The following is a 23,681-nucleotide window of genomic DNA, read 5'->3' as shown; positions in this document are numbered from 1 at the left end:
TGGTATTATGTAAAAGATCATAAATGTAACGGGTCTGTGACATAAACAAGCCAAAGGTTATATGAGAAATCTCAACACCCAAAAAGAAATGTAACGTGCCAAGATCCTTAACAGCGAAGTCACCACGAAGAGAAGTAATAAAATCATGAATCAATGAGATATTAGAAGCAATCACAATAATGTCATTGACATAAATGAGAATGTAAATAGAATTAGAACCAGCAGAGAGAATAAACAAGGAAGAATTGGAAACATAAGCATGAAAACCTAAGGAAAATAATTTAGAGCTCAGTTTGGAGAACCAAGTCCTAGGGGCTTGTTTCAAACCGTAAATGGACTTTCATAACTTATAGATGTGGTGAGAAAAGTCAGGATTCACGAACCCAACAGGTTGATGCATATATGCATCCTCCTCCAAGTCGTTGTGCAAGAAGGCATTCTGTATATCAAGCTGATGGAGTGGCCAGTTTTGGATTACAACAATGGAGAGGAGAAGTCTGATAGTGACTGGTTTGACAACAGGACTGAAGGTCTCTGAGTAATCAAGACTAGGTTATTGTTGAAAACCTTTAGCAACGAGACGAGCTTTTCATCGCTCGAGGATGCCATCAGCTTTTCTTTTGGTCTTGACAACCCATTTGAATTAAGGATATTGAGGTGAGGGAAGGAAGGTACAAGATCCCAGGTATGGGTTTGTAGAAGGGCATGAAATTCGGTGGCCATTGCATCACGCCAATCAGGGTATTTGGCTGCTTCTGTATAGCATGAGGGTTCTTCAGGAATGGAGGATGATTAAGAGATGGTGAGGGAGTCTGATTTAGGGTTTGGCCAGGGAATGGTGCCATCGGTGCACACGAGGGGATGACGTGTGTTGGTTTTAGACAATGTGATAATTTGGTGGATAGAGGAGACAGCAATAGGTGGGAGCACCGATGGAGAGGTGGAGGGAAGTAGAGGGAAATTAGGGTTAGGGTTTGAGGAGAAGGTCGAGGAAGGAGAGGAAGAAAAACTCTCAGGAGAAGGAGGGAATATTCTAGTGGATGAGGATGTGGATCGAATTGGAGAAGGGATAAGTTGGGTTAGTGTATCACCGGGTTAGTGGGTTGGACAGTGGAATTAGTGGACTAGGTATTTGTGGGGTGTATGAACTAAGAGTGTGAGGCCTTGGAAGCAAACGGGAAACGTGATTCATCAAATTTGACATCTTGAGAAAGATACACACGACCAGAAGGAACATGGAGATAGCTATAGGATTTGTGATCAGGAGTGTAACCCATGAAGACACAGAGTTGGGAACGAAGATCAATTTTGTGCTTGTTATAAGGCATTAAGTTTGGCCAATAAGCTGAGCCGAAAATGCGTAAGAAAGAGTAATATGCTTGAATAAGGCCTAAAATGGAGAAACGTGGTTGAAGAGAAAGGAAGGCACTCTATTAATGAGGAATGTAGCTATCTGGAAAGTCTCAACCCAGCATTTAGTAGGCATGGAAGAATGGGCTAAAAGTGAGAGTCCCATCTCGACAATATGTCGATGACGATGCTCTACACTCCCATTTTGAGGATGAGAGTAAGGACATGAAATTCTATGAGATATGCCGAATTGTTTGAGTATAGTATTAAGTGGTCGAAATTCCCCCCCCCCCCCCCCCCCCCAAAAAAAAATCAGATTGAATTTATATAACATTAGAAGAAAATATATTACTGACATACCATAAGAAGGCAAGAAAAATTGCAACAACATCAGATTTAACATGTAAAGGAAAAAACCATATATATTTAGTAAAGTCGTCTACAATTGAAAGATAATATCTGAAACTTTTGGTTTGCAACATAGGAGCTGATCCCTATACATCTAAAAATAAAAGTTGAAATGGAAAAGATGAACTGGAAGGAGAAGGAGGGTGAGGGAGAACATGAGACTTTGCATGTAAACAAGCATGACACACAAAGGATGACTTAATTATAGAGATAGGTAAATGAAAATTTATTGTGGTAAGTGAGGTGAGACATGGATCGGGATGACCCAAGAGGTAATGCCAAATCTGATATGTTGTATGTTCTCCAAGTAGTGCATGAGGTTGAGTAGGGATGATGTGTTTGAGAGGTGATTGAGGTGGTTTCGGTAGGGCCTCTGCATCAGCTTGAAGTACATAGAGTCCATCTTTAACATGGCCTTGAAGAAGTACCTCCTAGGTACCTAGATCCTTCACAAAGAAACCCCAAGAGTGAAATTCAAAAAACACAGCATTATCAACACAAAACTATCTAACAGAAAGCAAATTACGAGTGATTAAAGGCACATGTAATAAATGTTTAAGAAAAAATTTGCGAGAAAGTGATTTGTAGCAGTAGTATCTGGAAACTAGTTAGAGACAGAGGGAGGAACAAAGGGGAAGGTAGTATAATTGGCATGGATAGAGGAAGGAGGAGGGGTTTGATAAACATGCTCAAACCTATAGTAACAAGACATGTCCGTGTGACCAGATTTGTGACAGACCTGGCATGTTGGGTGTTGAGATGAATTTGGAGGAAAGAAATTGGAATGAGGAGTAGAAGGACCACGACCTCTCCTTCCACGATCACGTCCTTGTTAAAGGTTGGAGGGGAAGAAGAACTCTAAGTGATGGTCGAGTTGGTAGAGACGGGACTAGCAGAGAGTAGAGAGTGTGTTTGGTGTGCTAGTCGTGACTCATGATTGAGAAGGTAGCTAAAAACCTAGGCAGACGAGAGTGTTTCAAGTCAAGTTGTAATGGAGGTGACAATTGATTCATTATCGGAATCTAGACCAACAAAGAGATAAATATTGAATTTCAAAGGTGAGAGGGGATGACCCGCAGTGCTGAGGGAGGAATAAAGCGTTGTAGCTTTGTTAAAGTACTCTGAAATTGTTTCAAAGCCTTTCTTTAAGGTGGCCAATTGAAATTGCGTCTACATCACATGAGCAGTTGAGCGAGTAGAGAATAAGGAAGAAAGTGCATTCCAGACTTCACTCAAAGTGGTGCATTCAAGCGCTTGGGCAATAACATTATCCGTCAAGGAAGAGTTGATTGTCGAGAAAATTAACTGATCTTGAAGAGACCATTGGGTAAAAGCTGGGTTTTGGTTTGCCATACACAATGGGTGGAGGGGAAGGTATAGAGTCATCGATGTAATCGAAGAGGCAATGACCTTTAAGAAAGGGTAGTATCTGAGCTTTCTAGGGGAGAAAATTGTCGATGTTTAGCTTTATAGTAACCAAATTTGTGGCTAGGTTGGTGATGATGGAGGGGAAAGGTGGAGGGGAAGAGGAGGTGGGTTTATCAGGAGCCATAACAGGTCAAGAAGGTTGGACATGAGTCCTTATTAGGTTACTAGTACCATATTGCGTAAAAGAAAGTAAGGCACAGAACATGCTTAACAAAAGGCTAGAAAGGAGAGGAAATCTCTCAAGAGTATATTCTGTATATTGGAATTCATTAATTACAATAGTGCTCGAATACAAAGCATTTATAGGCAGTATTACAATACCAAATCGTAACAAACATAATACAAGATTGGATCTCCATCGTACACCTCGTCACATTTTGTTATGCGTGAGAATTCCAAAGCATTCCATGAGGGAGAGTTTATTATTTCTGTCAAGAGGCAGCTCTGCATGTTGATGCTGTGTTGGCAAGGTATTTTTGTAATTCCAATGATTGACAACACCTTAATTTCTCGTTAAAAGAACCAATGATTGATCCCTTATCTCGTATGTATTAAAACAAAACACTATTCATACACCTGCGCGATATAAGAGACATGATTGTTAAGTATTTAAATTCTATTCAATTTATAATTTTGTTTATAACTTGATTACGTGAAATTGTTTAAACATGGTCTTATTGGATTACTAATATTTATAAAATACATAAAAACAAAAAAAAATACAAAATGATGATCATAATGAATAAAGCAAAGGGACCACGAGAAGTCCACAATAGTACTAGACATGTAATAAAGCGGTAATAAAGGGTAGAAGTAATAATATGGGTGAGAATCAGTGATCAAATCCCCATCCGATAGAGAGAGAAAGTCTTCCTTCTCTCTAGAAAGCTTATCAGAAAAACCTTTCCAGAGGGAGGGGGGAGCCGAGTGTTTTCATGCTTTTTCCATTCTCTTCTTTTGTCCCTTTTTTTAGTTTTCTTATTTTGGTTTAGTTCTAGTCAGTGCTTGGGAGTTATGGTGGCTTAAGGGTGACAGGTTCTTGCTCCCTAGCTATGGCGCCGCCTTGAGGAGAGGAACATTCGTAGCCAAAGAAGACAAAGAGAGGTGTGCTGCTATGTTTTGAAAGAACAGAGAGTTGGTGGTACTAGTAGCAACTCTGGGTCACGTCGGAAAGGCTTCGTGGTGCTCTCCGTGCTTCGTGGTGGTCGGCACAGCAACTCATGTACTGCACAACAGTAGAAAAGAAAGGAGGAGGGCTCCATTGTGCTCTTTCAGCTTTGCTTTAATGTATAAGGTTGTGTTTGGAGCCGTGAGCTTGGAGGAGAACTCTGCTTTTGGTGGCCTCTGCACTTGCTTGGAGGGAGAACGCGGCACGGAGAGGGAGCAGCTGGCATAAGCGATGAAACCCTAAGTGGCTCTCTCGATGGGCCGGGCTTTTGTTGGGCTGGGTTGGGCTTAAGCCCATTTAGTTATAGTTTGCTCAGCGTATCACTTGTTTTTGAAGATTTTTCTTATATTTTCAGTTTTTAGTTTGTTTTAGGTAGTAGTAGGAAACAGTCTCTAGGATCGAGGGACCGTAGAGTTTTGTACTCCACTCCATGGGAGGGGGAGTTGCTTAGACAGTAGTCTAAGACAGAGTTAAGTCTCTCAGACGATTAGTCTGGAGGCCTGTCTTCAGACTGTTAGTCTGAAAGTATTGGACAAGACCCTGTCAGCTGCAAAGAAATTTGTGGGCTGGAGAGCGATAAAAGGCTAGAATTTGATTTGTATTTTACAGGTCAAAAGTTGTAATTGTCCGCTTCTTTAATGAATGGAACAGTGTTTCACCTTTCAAAAAATAATAATAATAATAATATGCGTGAGAATCACAAGAGTCACGAGATAATGAAATACTACTGGTAATAAATTTATGTAACGTTGACAAGAAGATGAAGGGTTATATTATGACCTTTCAAATTTAACTCTAAAAATAATTTATATTAATCTAATTTAAATGATAAAAAGATAATATGCTTAACAAAGGAAGAGTTTTGTGTTTAGAAATTATATATATAGCATATAAAATAATATTAAATTACATGTTTTAATAAGTGCATATAAAAGCATGGACAGCCTAAGTGCATGTTTGGAATTGCGATAGGAAATATATAGCTTATAGTTTTATGGTTTAAAACATATAGCTTAAGTCATAAATTTTACTATTAGAAAGTTATTTATTATTTAGTAATTTTATATATAAAGCACTTTCAAACATATTAAATTTTTTTAAAACAATTTTATAAAGTGCTTTATGAGGTAAAAATGGCGATTATTTGAATTTTCTTTTTTTTTTAAAGATTATGATCCCATATCTTTAAAATTTTAAAAGTTATAATTATCTTAAAATTATATGAGTGTTTTCGCCCATTGGTAGTATTTTTAAAGTCTGTATATTCTGGATTATTTAGAAAAGCACATTTAAGAAAAAGCCTCAAACATATTTTTTAATTTATTTAAAATTAAAAAAATATTTTAATACGTAGCATCCAAATCTTAATATCAAGAGCTTTTAAACCTATTTAAGCACTTTCTAAAATTTCTGAGGCAACCCCTAATCAGCCCTAAATCTTAATATTACTTGTGCACGGTAGTATAGACTATATATGGGAACAATAATATCACACAGGCAGAAAAAAAATATGACATTCAAATCTGCTTAGCAAGCAGAAAAAAATAAAAATAAAAAAGAGCAAAGAAATTATAGTAAGTTATAATCTTATTACCAGAAAAGCTTTTCGTGGGCGGCTTTAGGAAAAGTAAAATAGTAAAGGGAAGTAAGAACGGAATATATATATATATATATATAACAACTATTTTCATACGTAGAGGCGCTTGATTGTCCAAGTTGACAATCTAGTCTATAAAGGAGGGCGAAGCTGGTTTATTAGTTCTGTTAAAAGGATATTGGTATAAATATATATATATCTTCTGGATACGAATATACATATATATTATATAGTCTTCCCTGGTTGCTGTCAAATATTTTTTCCTCACATTATAATTTGTTTGAAAGCTTCTAGCTTGACTTTTTCTCTATGCTAGCGCAAGTTGGCCGATCTAAGTCAAAATGTAATGCCCACTGAAGTGGACTTTTAAGGTTCTCATTGTGGCAAGATCTTGTTAATTTCAACGGGCCATCGTTGCGTGCTTTTTAACCTTAATTAATCCGTGTTTAGCCTTTTGTTTTATTAGAGAATCAACATTTACTTTTGTTTTATTATCAGGTCATGAATTATCAGCAAATGGAAGACTTCTTCAATGAATTTTTTGGCCTTGTACTGATAATCTCATAATCAAAGTCCCTTCCTGACTTGACTAAAACAACCTCCCTCCAGATGTTATGATTCTACCCATTATAAGAAGCTTCTTAGTCGATCAAGACTTTATTCAAGTATAGCTAATGTTCCACAGAGAGAGAGAGAGAGAGAGAGAGAGAGAGAGAGAGAGAGAGAGAGAGAGAGAGAGAAGATGGAAGTAGCAAAGGTGAGCTCTGCATACAACGATAAAAATAAGGGCAACGATAAAGAAATTATGCTTCCAGGTTTTCGATTTCATCCAACCGATGAAGAGCTTGTTGGGTTTTATTTGCGGCGAAAGGTGGAGAAGAAACCAGTCAGTATCGAACTCATCAAACAAATTGACATATACAAATATGATCCATGGGATCTTCCAAGTAAGTAGTAATACTTCTGCTTTCAGTAATTTGTTCCATATATATATATCCAGGTGATTTCAAATATATATATATAAAATGCGTACCATCGTAAAACCAGTACATATATATTTTAGACCACAAGAATGAGTGGTAGAGATCAAGGCTCATGATCATGACAAGTCTTAATTAATAACAGTCGTTGCTCGATCATAGATGGGATATATAGTTGGATCTGATGAAAGCGTACGTTCCTGTCAAGTTACACATGCATTAATGAATTCACGGGCCTCAAATTAATAGTAACCTTAGCTTCTTCTATATACCATAGTTTAGGGTTAGTATAGACTTAGACGTGACTTGGCAATACTTGCAATATCATTATAAGACATGATAAGCAGCTTCCAATTTCACAATCTCCACCCGATCAATGACATAACTTTCAAAGATCAATGAAAAGCAAGTGGCTAGCTAGGGCCACAGCATTCCTAGATCGTATGATGGTCTTTAACGCATATTAGAAAAAACGAACAATTCTAATTAATCGCAGATCTATATTTTTCTAACTGAAAGCAGTGCCATAAAATTTCATCTTCTTGCCATCCAAACAGGAGTCATGATGTTCACATGCACTGTGTTAAGGGGGAAACCGAAAGAGATTGTTAGCGTAAAACTTTTCTTGATGGGGAATTCAAATTAGATGCGTGGAAAAAGTCCGGTCCTTGGAAACGGACATAAGCGTTTGGTCTAACTAACCTCCCTGTATTCAATTTCTAAATTCAGTTACATCAGCATGCAACCATAAGTATACTAATTACCTCAAAAGTGTAGAGAAACCGTTTTGTCTTGCTTCCTATTTATATATTTATATATATAGATATATATATATATATATCTATATATCTGTGTCATGTGTATACGATTTGCTCTGATTTATGTCCATCTGTTAACAATGAAGAAGAAGACATTACAAACGCTGGGGACAAGGAATGGTATTTCTTCTGCATAAGAGGGAGGAAATATAGGAACAGCATCAGACCTAATAGAGTCACAGGCTCTGGATTCTGGAAAGCCACAGGCATTGATAAACCCATATATTCAGTCCACGAACCTCGTGAATGCATTGGCCTCAAGAAGTCCTTAGTCTACTATCGTGGAAGTGCTGGTAAAGGTACTAAAACTGATTGGATGATGCACGAGTTTCGCCTTCCACCAAACGGTGCTAAAAGTAGCAACCTCACGATTGCCAGCAATATTGCTCAAGAAGCCGTAAGATTATTCTCATCAATCTAGCTTTTCCTTAATTAAATATTATTGTCCTTAATCATCTACACACCTTGCATGCATCTAAGTACACACATACACACGTCGCGCGCGCGCGCACACACACATATATGTATACCCTTAACTTACAAGAAACCGATGTTAAAGTATAGGCGTGAATACCTGCATAATTCCAGAACTTGTATGAAACTTGTTTTGAACTTCCAAAACGGTATCACTTAATCAGTACTAGAACTTCTCCACGGAAATATATGAGAGGAAAGATGAAACATCTTGACAACTAGGAACCTATCTCAGTAAAACCGAAATTAAGAAGAGATCGGCCATTAGAGATTTTATTCGAATGTTAAAGGTTAGAGTGGAAGCCATGTATATTAGTTATTATATATATGAACTTGAATAAGATTTTTTGGAAAGTTCTGCAAGTTTTGCTTCATTACTTTTAAATGTTCTACAATGTTATTTTTTGCCACATGGACTCTCTTTGTGGTAGATGCATGGTGCTGAAGCCGTCCCGTGAATCATCAGCTCTTCTAATATAATAGGTAGAAGTTAATTTATAAGATCGATGACTTTTGGAGCTTATTGTACGTTTGTGATAATCCACTTCAAATCTTGTTTGCTTAGTCCAAAATTGTATTCTTACATACATATACTATTTGGTTGCCAAGTAAGAAAATTAATTAAGAACTTTCGAAAAGACTTCGATGATATCATCGATTTTCAAAGCAATTGCCATATATAATAAGCCAACTTAATCATTCTAATGGCCGTTTTGCAGGAAGTTTGGACACTTTGCCGAATATTCAAACGCGTCGCATCTTATAAAAAGTATCCAGCCAATTGGAAATTAGAAACCGCGTGCAAACAAAATCAGACAGATTCATGTTCCAAAACATGTAGTTTGGAGTCTGACAACAGGGAGCTATACATTAGTTTTGAAGACTCGGTCCTTCAACAAAGTGACGAAAGAAAACCGTTCATCCAACAGTTTGATGAAAGAAACCACCATTTTGTTGCGGGACAGTACTTGAACTCTGCAAACCAATGTCCATTTCCATCATCCTACTCAAGTTTTAGGTACCCAAGCGCAGATGATTATTTCTTTTCTAACGGAAGCTGGGATGAGCTAGGACCAGTGGTTCAGCTAGCCAATGATCCATCACAAGGTTATAACTAGTGTAGATAATTAGATATATAGTTGTTCAGTGAGCTGTGACTTGTTCATTTTTACTTTTTCTTTAATTTGGCTCTTGGGTTAACTGTAGTTCATATAAATATTTGTTTAGCGATCACTATCGTGACAGAGTTTTTTAGCATAAAGAGAGATATTTCATGTTCATCATGCTTTTAGTCGTTATCATTGATAATCTCTTGAGGTAGTATAAAATATTTGGAAAACTGTTTGTTATCTTATCTTTATCGATCTAACAATAATTTCATGCTACATCAAGAGATGATAAATGATAATTGATTATAAAGATGATGAATAGTAATTTTCCTTTTAACTATAATATTGTTCAAATCATAAATAATACTTTTGAGATTTCTCATAATTAGGTTATTATTTCTCATATACAAATATAAAAGGATTTGTATTTTTAATGATTTATTTGCATAGCGTTCTATTTGTTATATTCTTTTATAATGGAAAAACGCCTATAGCCTCAGGTGTCAACAAAGCTTCTTAAGAATTTGGATTTGTGTATAGCTTCATGCATGCAAAAATTGAAGAAGACAACAGAAAATATAGAGCTCAAGAAGAGTAAGAGCATTAGTACTCGAGAATATGTGGTTGAATATGTTCGTGGATGTTAGAAAAATTATGGTGTGAGTACGAGTAATTACTAGGTACTTTCGGAGCATGGACATGTTATAATTTTATCATATCACAGGATACCATATGTCACGGCCCAGTCTTTTTTAAATGCTGAGAAAATGCAATAAAAATTTTCAACTGAAAATATTCTAACAATGTTTTCTTAAAATTTATAATATCACATATTATTTTTGTCTCATCTAAATCCCTTTCCCATTTTGTCCCCGATCAGCTACGGATACTTTACTTCAATTTTGCTTGCTGAGAGGCAGTACTCATTTTACCTCGGCGAGCACTAGTAACCCTTACGTAACTCCCTAAGATAGTGAGCACTATTACTCCTTATATTGCTCACCGAAATGGCGAGCACCATTACTACTTACGTTGATTGTCGAGGTGGTGAACACTATTACTTGTTTTGTTGCTCGAGGAGATTGATGGCAAGCACTATTGTTCTTTGTATTGCTCGAATACTTTGATAATTTTATTTAATGATTTTAAACCTTTTCTCTACATGTTAGGATGTTAGTTTGAAGATTTTAGGAGTTAATTTGTAAAGATATGATTTTTATGCAAGAAAATCAAAAGTTTGATTATTTGGGCTAGATCTATATTTTGGCTTATTTTTATTCATGTGATTATAAGTTCAAAGCTTGGACCTACTTTGTGACATATTTTTAAACCATATGATATTTTTAGTTTGTGGTTTTCATCAAGATATGTCTCAGATCAAAAGGGTTGATCAAGACCAAAGTTGAGAAAATCTTGTTTGATGAAGTGTTAAAGTTGAGTGCTTCAAATTAGATTTTTGTATTTTGGTGATTTGTGTTTGACGGTTCAAAGCATGATAAATTTTAAGAGTGTATTATGAATATGTTAGAAGAAAGTTTTAAATTTTTGGTATTCTCGGACATGTTTTAAGCATGCTTCTGAGTATAAGATGTGATGATCTATGTTGCAATAATTTGGTTTAAACATGAGTGTTCAAGTTAGATAAATTGCAACAAAAATAAGGAGGAATGGCCTAAGGGAGTGTTTGGCCTTGGTGTGATTTTTATGGTTGTAAATTGTTTTAAATTTTTCTAATTTGATATTTTAATTTATGACAAAATTTATATGAGGAACGTAAATTTTGATGATTTTTAGAGTTAGGATGTAAAATCCTTAAGTTAGGGATAAAATGGTTATTTTTCCACATGTAAAGGGTGAAATGGTAATTTTATTTTAAATTAGTATTTTCCATGTTACAAAGTCATTATTAGTGATAAAGTTTCTAAATTTTAGAATCTCTACTTACAGTTTCTCGTGTTTTATGCTTAGTCCCAAGTAACACGATAATCACTGTAAGTTAACTTCTAACTTATTATCATATTGTTATGTATGTGTGATTGGTAAGAGAACTATTATTTATGTACTTCTATTATCGTATATACCATTATGTGCCATGTCACTACATTTGTGACTATTATACATATTATATTCTATCACGACATATTTATCTGTTACACTATATATTCTATCATGAAATATGTTTGTTAATATATATATATTGTTACGTAAAGTTATCTATTACTCGTTATGCCATGTCATAAAATGTTCATCTGTTATACGTTATGCTCTATCATGACATGTTCATATGTTACCCATTATGTCATATCAAGAAATGTTCATCTGTTACACGTTATGTCATGTTCTAAAATGTTTGTCTGTTTCATGTCATGCCATATCATTCATCTCACGTATATGTCACGTTACTTTACGTCAGTCTATTAGTCATTTCATTTCACGTGATGTCATGTGTCAAGTTCAAAGTATGTCTCCCAAAACAGTATTTTCCAAGTCTAGAGATATATAAGGTCCATGTACAGCCAAGTTATTATTCAAGTCATTATTATTAAATCGTGGTAACTCTATGAGACAAGACTACTCTATTGTCGTAAACCCACGAAACAAAACTACACTATTGTGGTAAAACCATGATTCAAGAACTTCATTATGGTAATAATCCCATGTGACAAGAATACAATTCAAGTCATGTATTTCACGTTCACGTTCATGTTATTTAACATTCATTTGAATTAGTTTATGTTTAGTTCAACTTCAGCATTATGTCATGTTTAAGTTCACGTTAGTTCAATTCTTCTCATGTCATGTCAAGTTTAAAGTTCAGTTCATGATTTGTTTAAGTCATGTCAGTTCATGACATGTTATATGTTAAGTCATGTCATGCTTATTTATGATTATGACTATGCATTCATGTTTTTACTATCATGCATGCATATTTAAACTGTCAGTTTAAATTGTTTGTTAACTTACTGAGATTTGTAATTAAATCTCACCGTAATAGTCCCAACTGCCATTTCCCTGAAATAGAAGATTATGTGCAAGGATGAGGAGATGCAACAAATGATCGACTGGAGGCAGTTGACTAGACAGCGACGACACAACATGGAGCCCATCCCTTCGATGCTCCATTTCAATTATATTATTATGGTGTCCTTGTCCGAATTGCACGAGCTACTCAATGAATTAGCCTCACAGTTACCTTAGTTTTCATGTACTTAGGGAGCTTTGTCTCCAGTACTATTTATATTATAGACTTGTTGGACAAGTACAATAACATTTTGGATATCGATTATCATATAAATTTCATAAAGTATATTTATGTTTTTTAAATACATTACTTCTAGTACATAATATTGCTCAAAGAAAACAATTTCATCCATTGCAAATATTTCATATTGTTAGTTGCATACTAGATAGGTGAGTTGTATCTTTATATGTTATGAACGGAGACAAATAACCTTATATTATATATTTCGATGTTTTAAATTTCGTTAAATCCCAAGTGAAATTTGAGGGTGCACATCTTTGAACCTTATTAGCTTATTAAGTTGGTCCTTAACTTTGGACCTTACATTTAACCTTTATTCGGCCATTTTCTTATCGAGTTTGGACCATCAATTCAGTTTTGGGCCTTCTTCATATACATCTAGCCTCCATGACTTGCCATGAATCAATTAACAAGCCCATGTAAGTCGTCCTCATGCCACTTGTCATTCTTGTCATTCTTCTATTGGCTATTTGGCTTGACAATTTTATAAAATTTTATTGCTTTATAAATCTCCAAAAATCTCAATTAGAGCAATGGATTAAGTTATTCTATCAAATTATTATCATTCTCAAACGTACCGGCGGAGCAAAGGTCGATTTCAAAGGACCTTCAAGCTTGAGTTTATTGTAAACATAATATTATTATTTCATTTATTTGGATATTGATTTTAAACCTTAAGATTTTACCATAGACGGATATGCTTTATTTTTAGAATCCATGTTACCAATCCAATCTGACATTAATTCGCTCCGTTCTTTCGGAGTCGAAATGGAGCAGATTCACTGCACATCGAAGGCGGAGTTTGAGGCTGGATTCAGCCTCCAATTATGTCAGAGTTGGAGTGAGATTTTGAGATTTCAATTCCAACAAAGTCGATGCACACCCATACATGTATATTAATTCTGAAAATTCTAACAATATCTACTTAACTATAATTGATGAAGAAAGTATTCCACCTCTTAACTCACATCATTTTGATTGGTCAAACTTGTGACATAATTCTTACCCACGTCGTTAATGTTTTGTTGGGTGTTTTGAAAGAATCGTTTTACTTGCAAGTCGGTGTAGTAATTATGGAAGAGTTCTTGATGACTCTTGTTTAGTCACCTTGGGTCGTGATTAAAAAAGAAAAGAATATCAGTAATAGCATTTAAAAGACTTGGAAGATCACCATTTTTTATGGGTAAAAAGGTTAGGACAGTGCAACCGGAGATAAGCTCCTTATCTGAGGATAATCATAAGAGAAGTACTCTTAACTACAAAGTGATTACACAAAAATAATCTCACAAACTCTAATCATAATAGCACCCATTCGTGTGATAATATTTAAAAAAGACGAAGTGGGTGGGAGGCAAGATAAAAAGCTTGCTTGTATGTATGGTTTAGAGAATCTGTACAAGGTTTATGGATTCAGTACCATATATAATTACAAGATCCCAACCAAGTTTGAAGAGCCCAATCGTATGTCTCTGTTATAACAACACCGAAAATAGAGGGAAAAAAAAAAAAAAAGGAAGGAAAAAGGAAAAAGTAAGAAACAAAACTATACTATTGGTTTACCATAATTGCTCCCGCCCTTCCCCACTAAGAGGACCCTCTTTTATCACTAACATGTAATATACAAATCAAGTCCATGAGTAACCCCAATTCAAAATTATGGCTGCAAAAACCATGTGGCGCTCTCTCTTCAATGTATTGAATGCCATGATGATATTTGTCCAGTAACATGATCAGGAGACATGTCATGATGAACAAATTTGGTAAGTTGTCTAACTTTGCATCTCCTAATTGGGTAGAGGGGCCAGAAGGAACTGCACTTGAAACTATTGAGAGTCGTTCTCAGAGATGAAAATGGGCCAGCAACATGATCATGAGAGATGCCATGATGATGGAATTTGGTGAGCTGTGTAACTTGGCAGCTCCTAATGGAGGAGAGGGGCCAGAAGGAACTGCACCAAAAACCGTTGAGCCGCTTGAATTTGTTGTGTTCAACACTGATGAACTTGTGCTGCAAGCATGCAATCCCAATCCAAACACTAATAAGGTTTTCTTTCCTGCTCAAGTGGTTGCGGCAAAATAAATGAAACTAACAGCTAGTTAGGAGATTTCACCTAGTGGATGGATACTGACAAGTCCCTGCACCTGCGATGAGGGTAAAAAGAGTACAAAAGGATAGCATAATAATCCAATGTTACTTTGAAACTGCTTGATGTTATAAAACAAGATCATGCATCAAAAGAATACAAAAAGACAGCTTACTTGGATCACTGCTAGTGGTAACAGCTGTTCCTCCAAAGTTACAGCTATTTGGAACAGGGTTCTTTTGATAATACACATTGAACGCATATGATGCATGGTCACGAAGGTTGTTGGGGTTGTAACAACTTCCACCAGGCTGAATTGCTGAACAATCAGCACCACCATAACCACAGGCATAGTCTAAAGCTACTTGCAGCGCTGTTTTGGAGGCACTTGGACTAGCAACGCACCAGCTTGCTCCTCCTGAATACGCAGGTGGTGTATAAGCAACTGGGTTTGCAATTGGGGTAACGGTGGCTGGAATGACTAAATCTGGGGATGAGTTTGGATTTATTGTTGGTGTTGTTGAAGAAGGCGTGGTTGGAGTTACTGTAGGAACCGTTGTGATTGGAGTGGTAATGTCTTTCTGGGTTGTGGAAATTGGTGAAGTGAATTGTGGCTGTTTCTCTTCTTGGACTTTTGCCTTGACGTGCCCCATTGACATCTTGTTTGTTAAAGTGGAACCTGTACTTGAAGTTTAAAATGGAGGTAAACTTTAGTTTTTGTCTATAGTACTACTTTCTCAACATTTATAGAGAATTCCTCGTGCTAAATCTCATTTAGTGTTCTCTTTTTATTGTAATACGAAAAGCGTAAAAACACACAAGGCCTGTATTAACACAAAAATTAAAATTTATTTTTATGACTGTTTATTGGCATACCAAACACATAACTAATGTATTACATCAATAGACATAACAATATATGTATATCTTAAATATATTTACGGGTAACGTGTTTGCACGTAAATCATATATGTATATGGTGTGAGTAAAATAAGGTTCTAGAGTCCAATTTGTTTGATAGGAAGAGAAATCGGATCCCGAATGGACCTAGCCGATTGAAAAACTAGTTGGGTCATTTCTATGTCCCATACTAAGTGCCCAATTTAGTACTTCGACCAAGATGATTATGGGCTGATAAACCCAATCCGACAGCGGGAACGAACTGGTTCAATGAGAAGAAAACGACACGAAATTGAAACAAATAGGCTTGTGACGTGGAAAATCCCACAGCACACAGGTCATAAGTATTAAACAGCATAAAAAAAATTCACAAAATTAGTAGGAAAAGGTCAAAATTTTGAAATCGAGCAAACAGCATCATTGAAAATTTGAAAAACCGAGTAATTTGTACTGAGCTGTACCCAATACAATGAGATCAATCTGGTGAAAGAAAAATCATTGTCGAACAAAACAATAGAGAGAGAGAGAGAGAGAGAGAGAGAGAGCAGCAAAGCAAAAGCAAAGAGATTCGAAGTCCAACATGTAAAGCGTAAGAAGTATCAATTCAAAGCATAACCAGAAAAGGCACGAATCCAAGCCATAAGACCTGCCTTTGAATTGACAAAACGTTCATCCACAAAATCTGATGTTTCAATTAACCTCCCGGATCGGACGAAGGAAGAAAATTAAAGGAATAGATTTATGAATTCAAAGAGAAACAACTGCATTCGAATTAGCATCTTTCTTGTTAGGAATCACTTTGGTGCCCAATTGGAGTTGCCAGATAAGAGTACGAACTATGATTTGAGCACAGAAATTACATATTTATAACCAAATGAACATCAGAGGTTTAAGAAATCCTTTTGGTGCTAAGGAACGGAAAGAACATATGAATATAAGTTCAAAGAAAGAGAGCCAAGTATCAAAGGGGGAAAAACAACCAATTGGAGTTGCTAATGAAACAAAGATTGAACTAGAAAAGAAGCAGAGCAAACCAGAGAAAGCAGCGCACCTGAACAGAGGAAATGACCTAGTAGGAGAAATATGAGACAGTTAAAGCCCCTTTCATCCATCCTCAATCCTTCTGGTTTCTCTGTATAATGCCTTGTCCTTTCGCACCTGCTCTTCCTCTGTTATTGTTCTAAGATTATCTGCTTCTCTTCTTCTGCCTTTCACTTGGTTAGAAATAGAGAAAGTGAAGCAACGATATCTTGAGCTTCAATCATTTTGTTGGGAAGGAAGAGGGCGTGTACCTATTGACACGAACATTAAATATATTTTCTAGAGTAAGTGCATCGAAATGGACAGAGAGAGAGAGAATGGGGAGAGTGTAGGAAGTTGCAAGCAAGAGGTGCTGCAAAAAGGAGGGAAAAGTTTGGAAGAAGATTGAAAAAAGAAAGTAAAGAGACAATTTTATGGAATATAGGTTTGGTATGTGGGCTGATAAGTGATGATTGTAATGATGGCGATGATGTGTGCATTTTGCCTTTCTTTTCTTTATGCTTCTCCTTTTACTGTTTTATAGGACGAATAATTCCAGTCACCACCATTGATCTAAACGATTGCTAATTCTACATTTTGTCTCCAGTAGGACAAATGATCTACTTCAAAGATTTTGCTCACCAGTAGCCGTTCAAAAGATGGCATCTACATATTCATCAAATTCCAAATTTAGTGGCGGAGACTAGCAATTGTGTCAAGAGGCAAATTTATGTAAAGAATAATGCTAGATATTATCTTAGAGTGTGTAAGCTCTAGGCATTCTTTTTTGTACCATATGATACATTTATGTAAAGAGTAATGCTATATATAATGTTACGATTGTACAAGTTCTATGTGGTCTATTTGAAAAAAAAAAAAAAAGTGGGATCCACTATTACAAAATGATTTTTTTTTATATGGGTCTTAAATTTACATATTTTTTTAAAGAGAGTAGGCAGGGTTTGCACATCATATGACTGCAAACATAATCAAAAAGAGATTAAAAAATCATAAGAATATAACTATAAACTATTTTTCATATAAATCATCAATTTTAAATAATTTTTCTTGTATTTTCACTTTGAATTATATATTAAGAAGCTCAATATTATATAACAAAAAATTTTAGGATCTATATTAATAAGTTTATTATTTTCCCTAAACATAGTTTTAATTTTAATTTTGGAGAAACCACATCCTTAAAAATAGATAATATATAAAAATAAAATGAAATTTTAAAACTATAAGAAAAAAATTGGAGAGAGGCATTTCTAACCAAATGTATAAATTTTATGTTAGCCTTTTATAAAAAAAGTGGACGCTATTGTAGAAAAACATGAAAAACTCTCTTTCTTAATGGAACTTACATTTTTATAAAAGACTAGTATAAGACTTGTATATTTGAAACTTATACTAATATTACTTTTCACCTAATGGGGCAATGGATAAGATTGCGGATTCTATCTCGGGTGCCTTGGGCAAGGGCTTGAAGAGGTGGAGAAGGATGGTTGCTAGATGGTTCTGAGATGCTATGTAATGAAGGTCGAGTAACGAAAATAACCATATGAAAGAGTTAATGAAACAGGGAGTTTTGAATAATGGGAAGGAAGCCATTTAGCGTCTTAGCTGTTGCATTTTGGTGAAGGGTTTTAATGAAACGGCACGATTTGCAGTTTGATTGTAATTCCCGTAGTTGCATTTTAATTGTTTGTAGTATGCGTCTTGAAGGTTGATAATTCCTCGAAAATTCATCAATAGCTTGGGTTTTATTTCCTTTTGTGAGTTTCTTGATTCTTTGTTCTATGTGTGCATACTGAGTTGTGTTGCAGAAGGTTGTTGTTGCAAGAACCTTACAGGTTCACAATTTCAAAACATTCTCTATTCTCAAGTCTCTCAAGATTCACCGCTCCTCGCCACTTCCCCACTACAACATGATCCTCGCTCGCCAATATAACCATGTGTCTCGAGGTGCCAATAGATAGAGATATGGACTATCTAATCCTCCCCACCATCCCTTCTAAGTTATCGCTTTTCCTGAATTAGGAATCAGGTTATTGAAATTGAAAATATTTAATGAATTTACCAAAATAGCCAATCGCAATGTCCCTCTATTGGCTGTAGCCTCAAATCGAAATCATTCGGTTCCCCAATTAGATAAATGGTCTATTTTAAGATACAGGAGTTTTTGTTTGGGATATATCTCGTCCTATTCTCTCCTACCCAAAATCGTATTCCTCTCCTGCCCAAGACTTAAGATTACATTTAGCACATAATTGATTAAAACCCCAAAGAAAAGGGAGGTGTCACGGAAAGGAGATACTAAAATTGGAAGTTAAGTTTTCTTCTCACGAGCCTTTTTTCTGTTCTTCTTTTTTCTTCCTTCTTCTTATGGTCGTTAGGGTACTAGGGTTCGTTGTGTAGTTAGATCAGATGACCACTACTACTACCAAACTGCGTACTCAGAATGTGACATTTCATTTTCCTTTGTAGCTTTACAATCATGTCAAATATTTCCACTTTTACTGATTACTTGTTTGTAAAGAAAGAGTGGTGACTTGACGTTCAAGACCATCAGGTCATGTGCCACAACGACACAACCTGTCCTACACAAAATTTGTCAACAAACAGCCTTTAACCTCTTTTTTAGTACTCACTTTTGGTGACACACACTGCTCTTCCATTCAACCTCTGGTAGTCTAATCAGTCCTCAGGCTGGCTGGCTTCTCAACTCTTCCTAGAAAACTCATAGCAGGCAGGCATCCACCATTAATCATTAACTCCATGTGAATTTCAAAGATTGATTTCGTTTCCTTGGTCCTACCTAAGTAATTCACAAGTTTCCCATGAATATCAACCACCTCTTATTATATTTCCATTAGTCACTTATCGCTACAATTACCCAGAATTAATTTCGAGTTGAATTAGTCTTCGATTAGCGTTATAATTGGGACGAACATGGAGCAGATGCCTATCTGTGGGGGCCAAAGTCAAAAAGCAAACTAAATTGGAGAAATTTGTCCTCAAAGTGGGCCAATCCAAAACTCAATCCTATGCCTGCACTTTTGACCATTTGGATTATGAATGTATGTATATGCCTATGGTTGTAGTATTTTTCTAGACTCCTTTGTTTATAAATTATAAATGCATATAAAGTAAAAACAACACCTTCCACATAAAGGCGCTTCTTGATTGTTGCTCACATTAGACAATTCATTTCTTGTGCCTTGACATAGATTATCAAGTATAAAATTGTTAAAGGCGTGTGAATATTAATCAATTAACATAATTGCCTCACAGCTATCACAAACATTCTCTTCTTTCTTTTTCTTTTTTTTTTTCACTCCTTTAATTAAACATTTAGACTGAAATCTCAAGTCATAATTTCACAGTTCACCGGTTCGACTACGCAAACTGTCATTATATCAATCCCCTATTTGATTTGACATTAAGGTCTGGTTTGAAAATCATCTCATCTCATATAATTATTATAATTTTTTTAAACTCACACATAAAAAAAAATAAAACAATTCCACTTTTTTAAATTTCAAAATAAAAATTATATTAAAAATTTATATTATAATAATATATTATTTAACTATTAATTATCATCTCATCTTATCTTATTTTATCTGTGTAATTAAACAAGACATAATGTAACATGGATTAAGATACAATGTACACCCACTTTGTATTTCATTTTCAGCACCTCATCTCCTACGTGTAAGAGAGTCACGGTGACAGGACTTTGGGACTCACATGGTATATTAATAGTAAATTGCTTTGTTATAAAGGAAGATTCTCCTAGTATCAATCACCTAGTTGCGAGATAAAACTGCTACCCCATTTTAATGGGGAAAAAATCATTAAGATCGAGTTTAAACTATTGGATAACCATGACATTATAGGGTCTATAATGGAACAGAGTACAGCATCATGAGCAGTGGACTCGGGCTGCAGTCCATCGGATTCTTCCATATTCTAAACTTTCTGTCTCAGCTTAATATTATTATATGAGGTCAAATTTGGGCTGCACGTGGTTTTGGACAAAATTTCCATACCTGACTGGCTAAATTCGAGTGCCAATATATACAAACCAGATCTCTCTCATTTCTTTCTCTCTCTCTCTCTTTATTTTTCTTTTTTCATCCATAAAAGTAGAGGAAGTGCTTGAAAGAAGAAAACAAGCAATAGCATTATAGCGTTATTTCCCTAAGGAGAGAGTCAAGCAAGAATAGGACTATAAAATACATTAAAGAAATATATATTGAGAGTTAGCGAAACAAGGCATGCGCCAAAAAGTAAGGCCAGCCTAGAACCATATAATGGAAATTATATATATTCAATTTCCATTATACATCTTCAATCCCAACTGCCATAGGACCATGTTAAAACTTTCGGCTCATTTTTCTTAGCCAAATTCTAGATTGCTTTTTTGGTAATCGTGCCTCGACCATAAATAAATATATATATATATATATATATATATACGTACTAGGAGGGGAATCAAACCTATGAAAATTATTTTGAAGACGTGGGTCTTGTGCACCACGTGCACTTGCTCAAGCATGGGTGTGAGTCCTTACATTAATTAACATGGCAGAAATTCAACAATTCCACAGGTATCCTCTTCCTTTGGTTTCTTAGTTCCAACTTCCAACCGTTTTATTTTTTATTTTTTTAATAAGAAAAACTATTTTGTACCATTTTAAAACAGTCAAATTACACCTGAGAATGAGTCTGTACATTATTAGAAATGAAATCTGGATAAGAATCCCACTAGACCACCATTTCTTGCACATTCCAAGCTAACGAGCAAGCTTGTAAGTTGTCTCATTCCCTATTCTAGAGTCCCATTCCGCAAGTATGGGTCACTTTATAGGATCTGAACCTCTTGAGCATTTGTCTAACTTCAACCACATTTCCCAGATGGGAGTAGATTGGTTTATCTGAATTTATAGCCAAGACTATTGTGAGAACTACGTCTCACACTCTAATAAGAACACATCACCTAGTGTCGGCTTAATTGTATTATCCACTTGAGATCTTGTGAGGAGCTCTCCTACTCGAAGGAAGGAACTCCAAGCAAGAGTGCAAACGCAACCGCGAGAAAGATAGAAGGGCGATACTTAAGCATGTATTGAATGGAATACGAGACAGGAGAATAAGACACAAGGACAAAATGAGTTAAAATATTGGGCTAGCAATCTGAGAGAGAGCAATATGACATGGCAAGCAAAGACACAAGACAATAAGCATAAGAGAGTAAGTCGAACGTCACCTTGGGCGAGCAACGAACAAGGCAACCAAAGAAATACGTGTTCTATATTGGGCGATCAAAAGACATTTTGACAATAAATAAGGCAAGCAGATCCAAAAGGAAACAAAAATAGTCATGCGAGCAATGTGTAGTGCAGAAGTAGTTTGTGGCAAGCAACAAATAACACAGTATGGAATTGGAACGATGAGAGATAGCATAGGAGTGCTAAAAAAATAGCTGGTAGTTTATCATTGTTGTACTTCAATAGTGACGTCTTAACCAAAGCATGCATGGGAAAAGAGGAATACATATTCACAAGCCATGCATCAGAACACCAATCTACTCGGTTCATAGGTAGTAGAATGAGTGCCTATTTTCGAGGTAAGCTACAGAGATATGCAAGACTTGTTCCATTAATATACTCGGTTATGATATCCTTCATCCAGCGTACGCGTAGATAACTAAGATTCATGATTTTCCCTCAACTAATCAGAGACGAGAGCTATCGGACCTGTGAGGGATAGGATGACACACATAAGAAATGAGTTATCGTTAATCTTCATCTCACATCTAAAATCTTTAAGTATTTAGATACAACACACACACATACTCTCTCTCTCTCTCTCTCTCTCTCTCTCTCTCTCTCTCTCTCTCTCTCTCTCTTCTATCTAAACGAGTACTAGAAGGCTAAAAAAATCATCTCAATGCTCAATGATAATTCACTGTTCAGGTAGGTTCACTCCTACGACAATGCTAGTAATGGGGGTAAATGTCTATGGGTATGTTTTGGGTATTCAATTTCTTTTTCTTAGTTTCTTTCTCTTATGAAAGTGCATATTTCCTCATTACAATTATTGGTTATATTAATGATGTGATTTCAAAGTACATAATATATTGGTTTCAAGAGGCCTGTTTTGGGTACGTGTGTGTTTCATGTATCCCAAGTCAAATGGAGCATGATCTCAATGGAGATTCTTTGGTTATTCAAGAGTGCTTAAGAATTTGTAACGTCCTCTAAGTTGTTGCTCAGTGATGACGGAATTGGGTGAGATGGTAATACTCTCAAATTGATGTTGTTGCCTCTTTGTTGGTAGAGAGTAAATGATACTTTGTCCACAAATGCACTAGACATGAACCTAAGCATCACTTATTACGAAGTCATTCGTGTAGTTGTAATCTACGGTGTGGAGAAGGGAGCTAGGGTCTGTGTGAGCCATTGAAGGGGATCCATAGTGACGTGTTAACAAATGGGTGTGAGTGGTGGAGTGATTCCATGTGTGGATATAGAACCTAGGGTCAGGGAAATGATATGATATGTTAAGAGTTTATTTGAACATGATTGAGTTAAAATATTGCATATTTTTATACAGGTAGAACCAATATATTTTATTTATTTTATTACATTATTATTGGTTTTATATAAAAAAAAAATGTTAAGATGAATAAATCTGAGTTATGGTTTAAATTGCTTAATATCATGATTTATGCTTAAGTTTAGAACTTGAGATTTGATTAAGCAATTTTTCTTTATATGCACAACATATTTTTTTTTTGATATTTTGTTTTTCCTTTTTTATTTGTTTTTAATTTTTGTGTTATTTCTTTTTATTTTAGGCTTCTAAATAAATTGAGAGAACCACATGCAAATCGAAGACATTGAGTAGAAAGATGAAATTGACATATGGGACAATTTATTTCTCTTGGACATTTTACAATTATTGATGGAATTTAATATGCCCATTGATAATATAAGTAAATGAAGTTGACAGAAGCAACTCACCTAACACATAGGGCCCATATGTGAATTTTTTTGGTATGGTTTGGAA

The 23,681-nt window shown here is 35.5% G+C and overlaps 2 protein-coding genes across 3 annotated transcripts; one reads left to right on the top strand and one right to left on the bottom strand.

Moving 5' to 3' along the window:
• Positions 1-6,629: 6,629 nt before the first annotated feature.
• LOC122304129 (transcription factor JUNGBRUNNEN 1-like) lies at positions 6,630-9,717 on the top strand. Of its 2 annotated transcripts, none has more exons than XM_043116210.1 (3): positions 6,630-6,898; positions 7,839-8,146; positions 8,943-9,717. In XM_043116210.1, the coding sequence occupies exons 1-3, from the start codon at positions 6,694-6,696 to the stop codon at positions 9,339-9,341; spliced, it is 912 nt and encodes a 303-aa protein (XP_042972144.1). In that variant the 5' UTR covers positions 6,630-6,693; the 3' UTR covers positions 9,342-9,717. The 2 variants fall into 2 exon arrangements, with proteins under 2 accessions (XP_042972144.1, XP_042972143.1); XM_043116209.1 differs by having other exon boundaries at positions 7,836-8,146.
• Positions 9,718-13,939: 4,222 nt separating this feature from the next.
• On the bottom strand, positions 13,940-17,053 carry LOC122304127 (glucan endo-1,3-beta-glucosidase 12-like). The gene is made up of 4 exons (XM_043116208.1): positions 16,630-17,053; positions 14,854-15,357; positions 14,706-14,736; positions 13,940-14,602 (listed from the first exon to the last, which is right to left on the bottom strand). Exons 1-4 carry the CDS (start codon positions 16,688-16,690, stop codon positions 14,434-14,436), a joined length of 765 nt encoding a protein of 254 aa, XP_042972142.1. The 5' UTR covers positions 16,691-17,053; the 3' UTR covers positions 13,940-14,433.
• Between the last annotated feature and the right edge of the window lie 6,628 nt (positions 17,054-23,681).

The sequence above is a fragment of the Carya illinoinensis genome, chromosome 3, assembly GCF_018687715.1.
Source record: "Carya illinoinensis cultivar Pawnee chromosome 3, C.illinoinensisPawnee_v1, whole genome shotgun sequence".
Taxonomy (NCBI): domain Eukaryota; kingdom Viridiplantae; phylum Streptophyta; class Magnoliopsida; order Fagales; family Juglandaceae; genus Carya; species Carya illinoinensis.
This window is presented reverse-complemented; position numbering and strand designations above follow the sequence as displayed.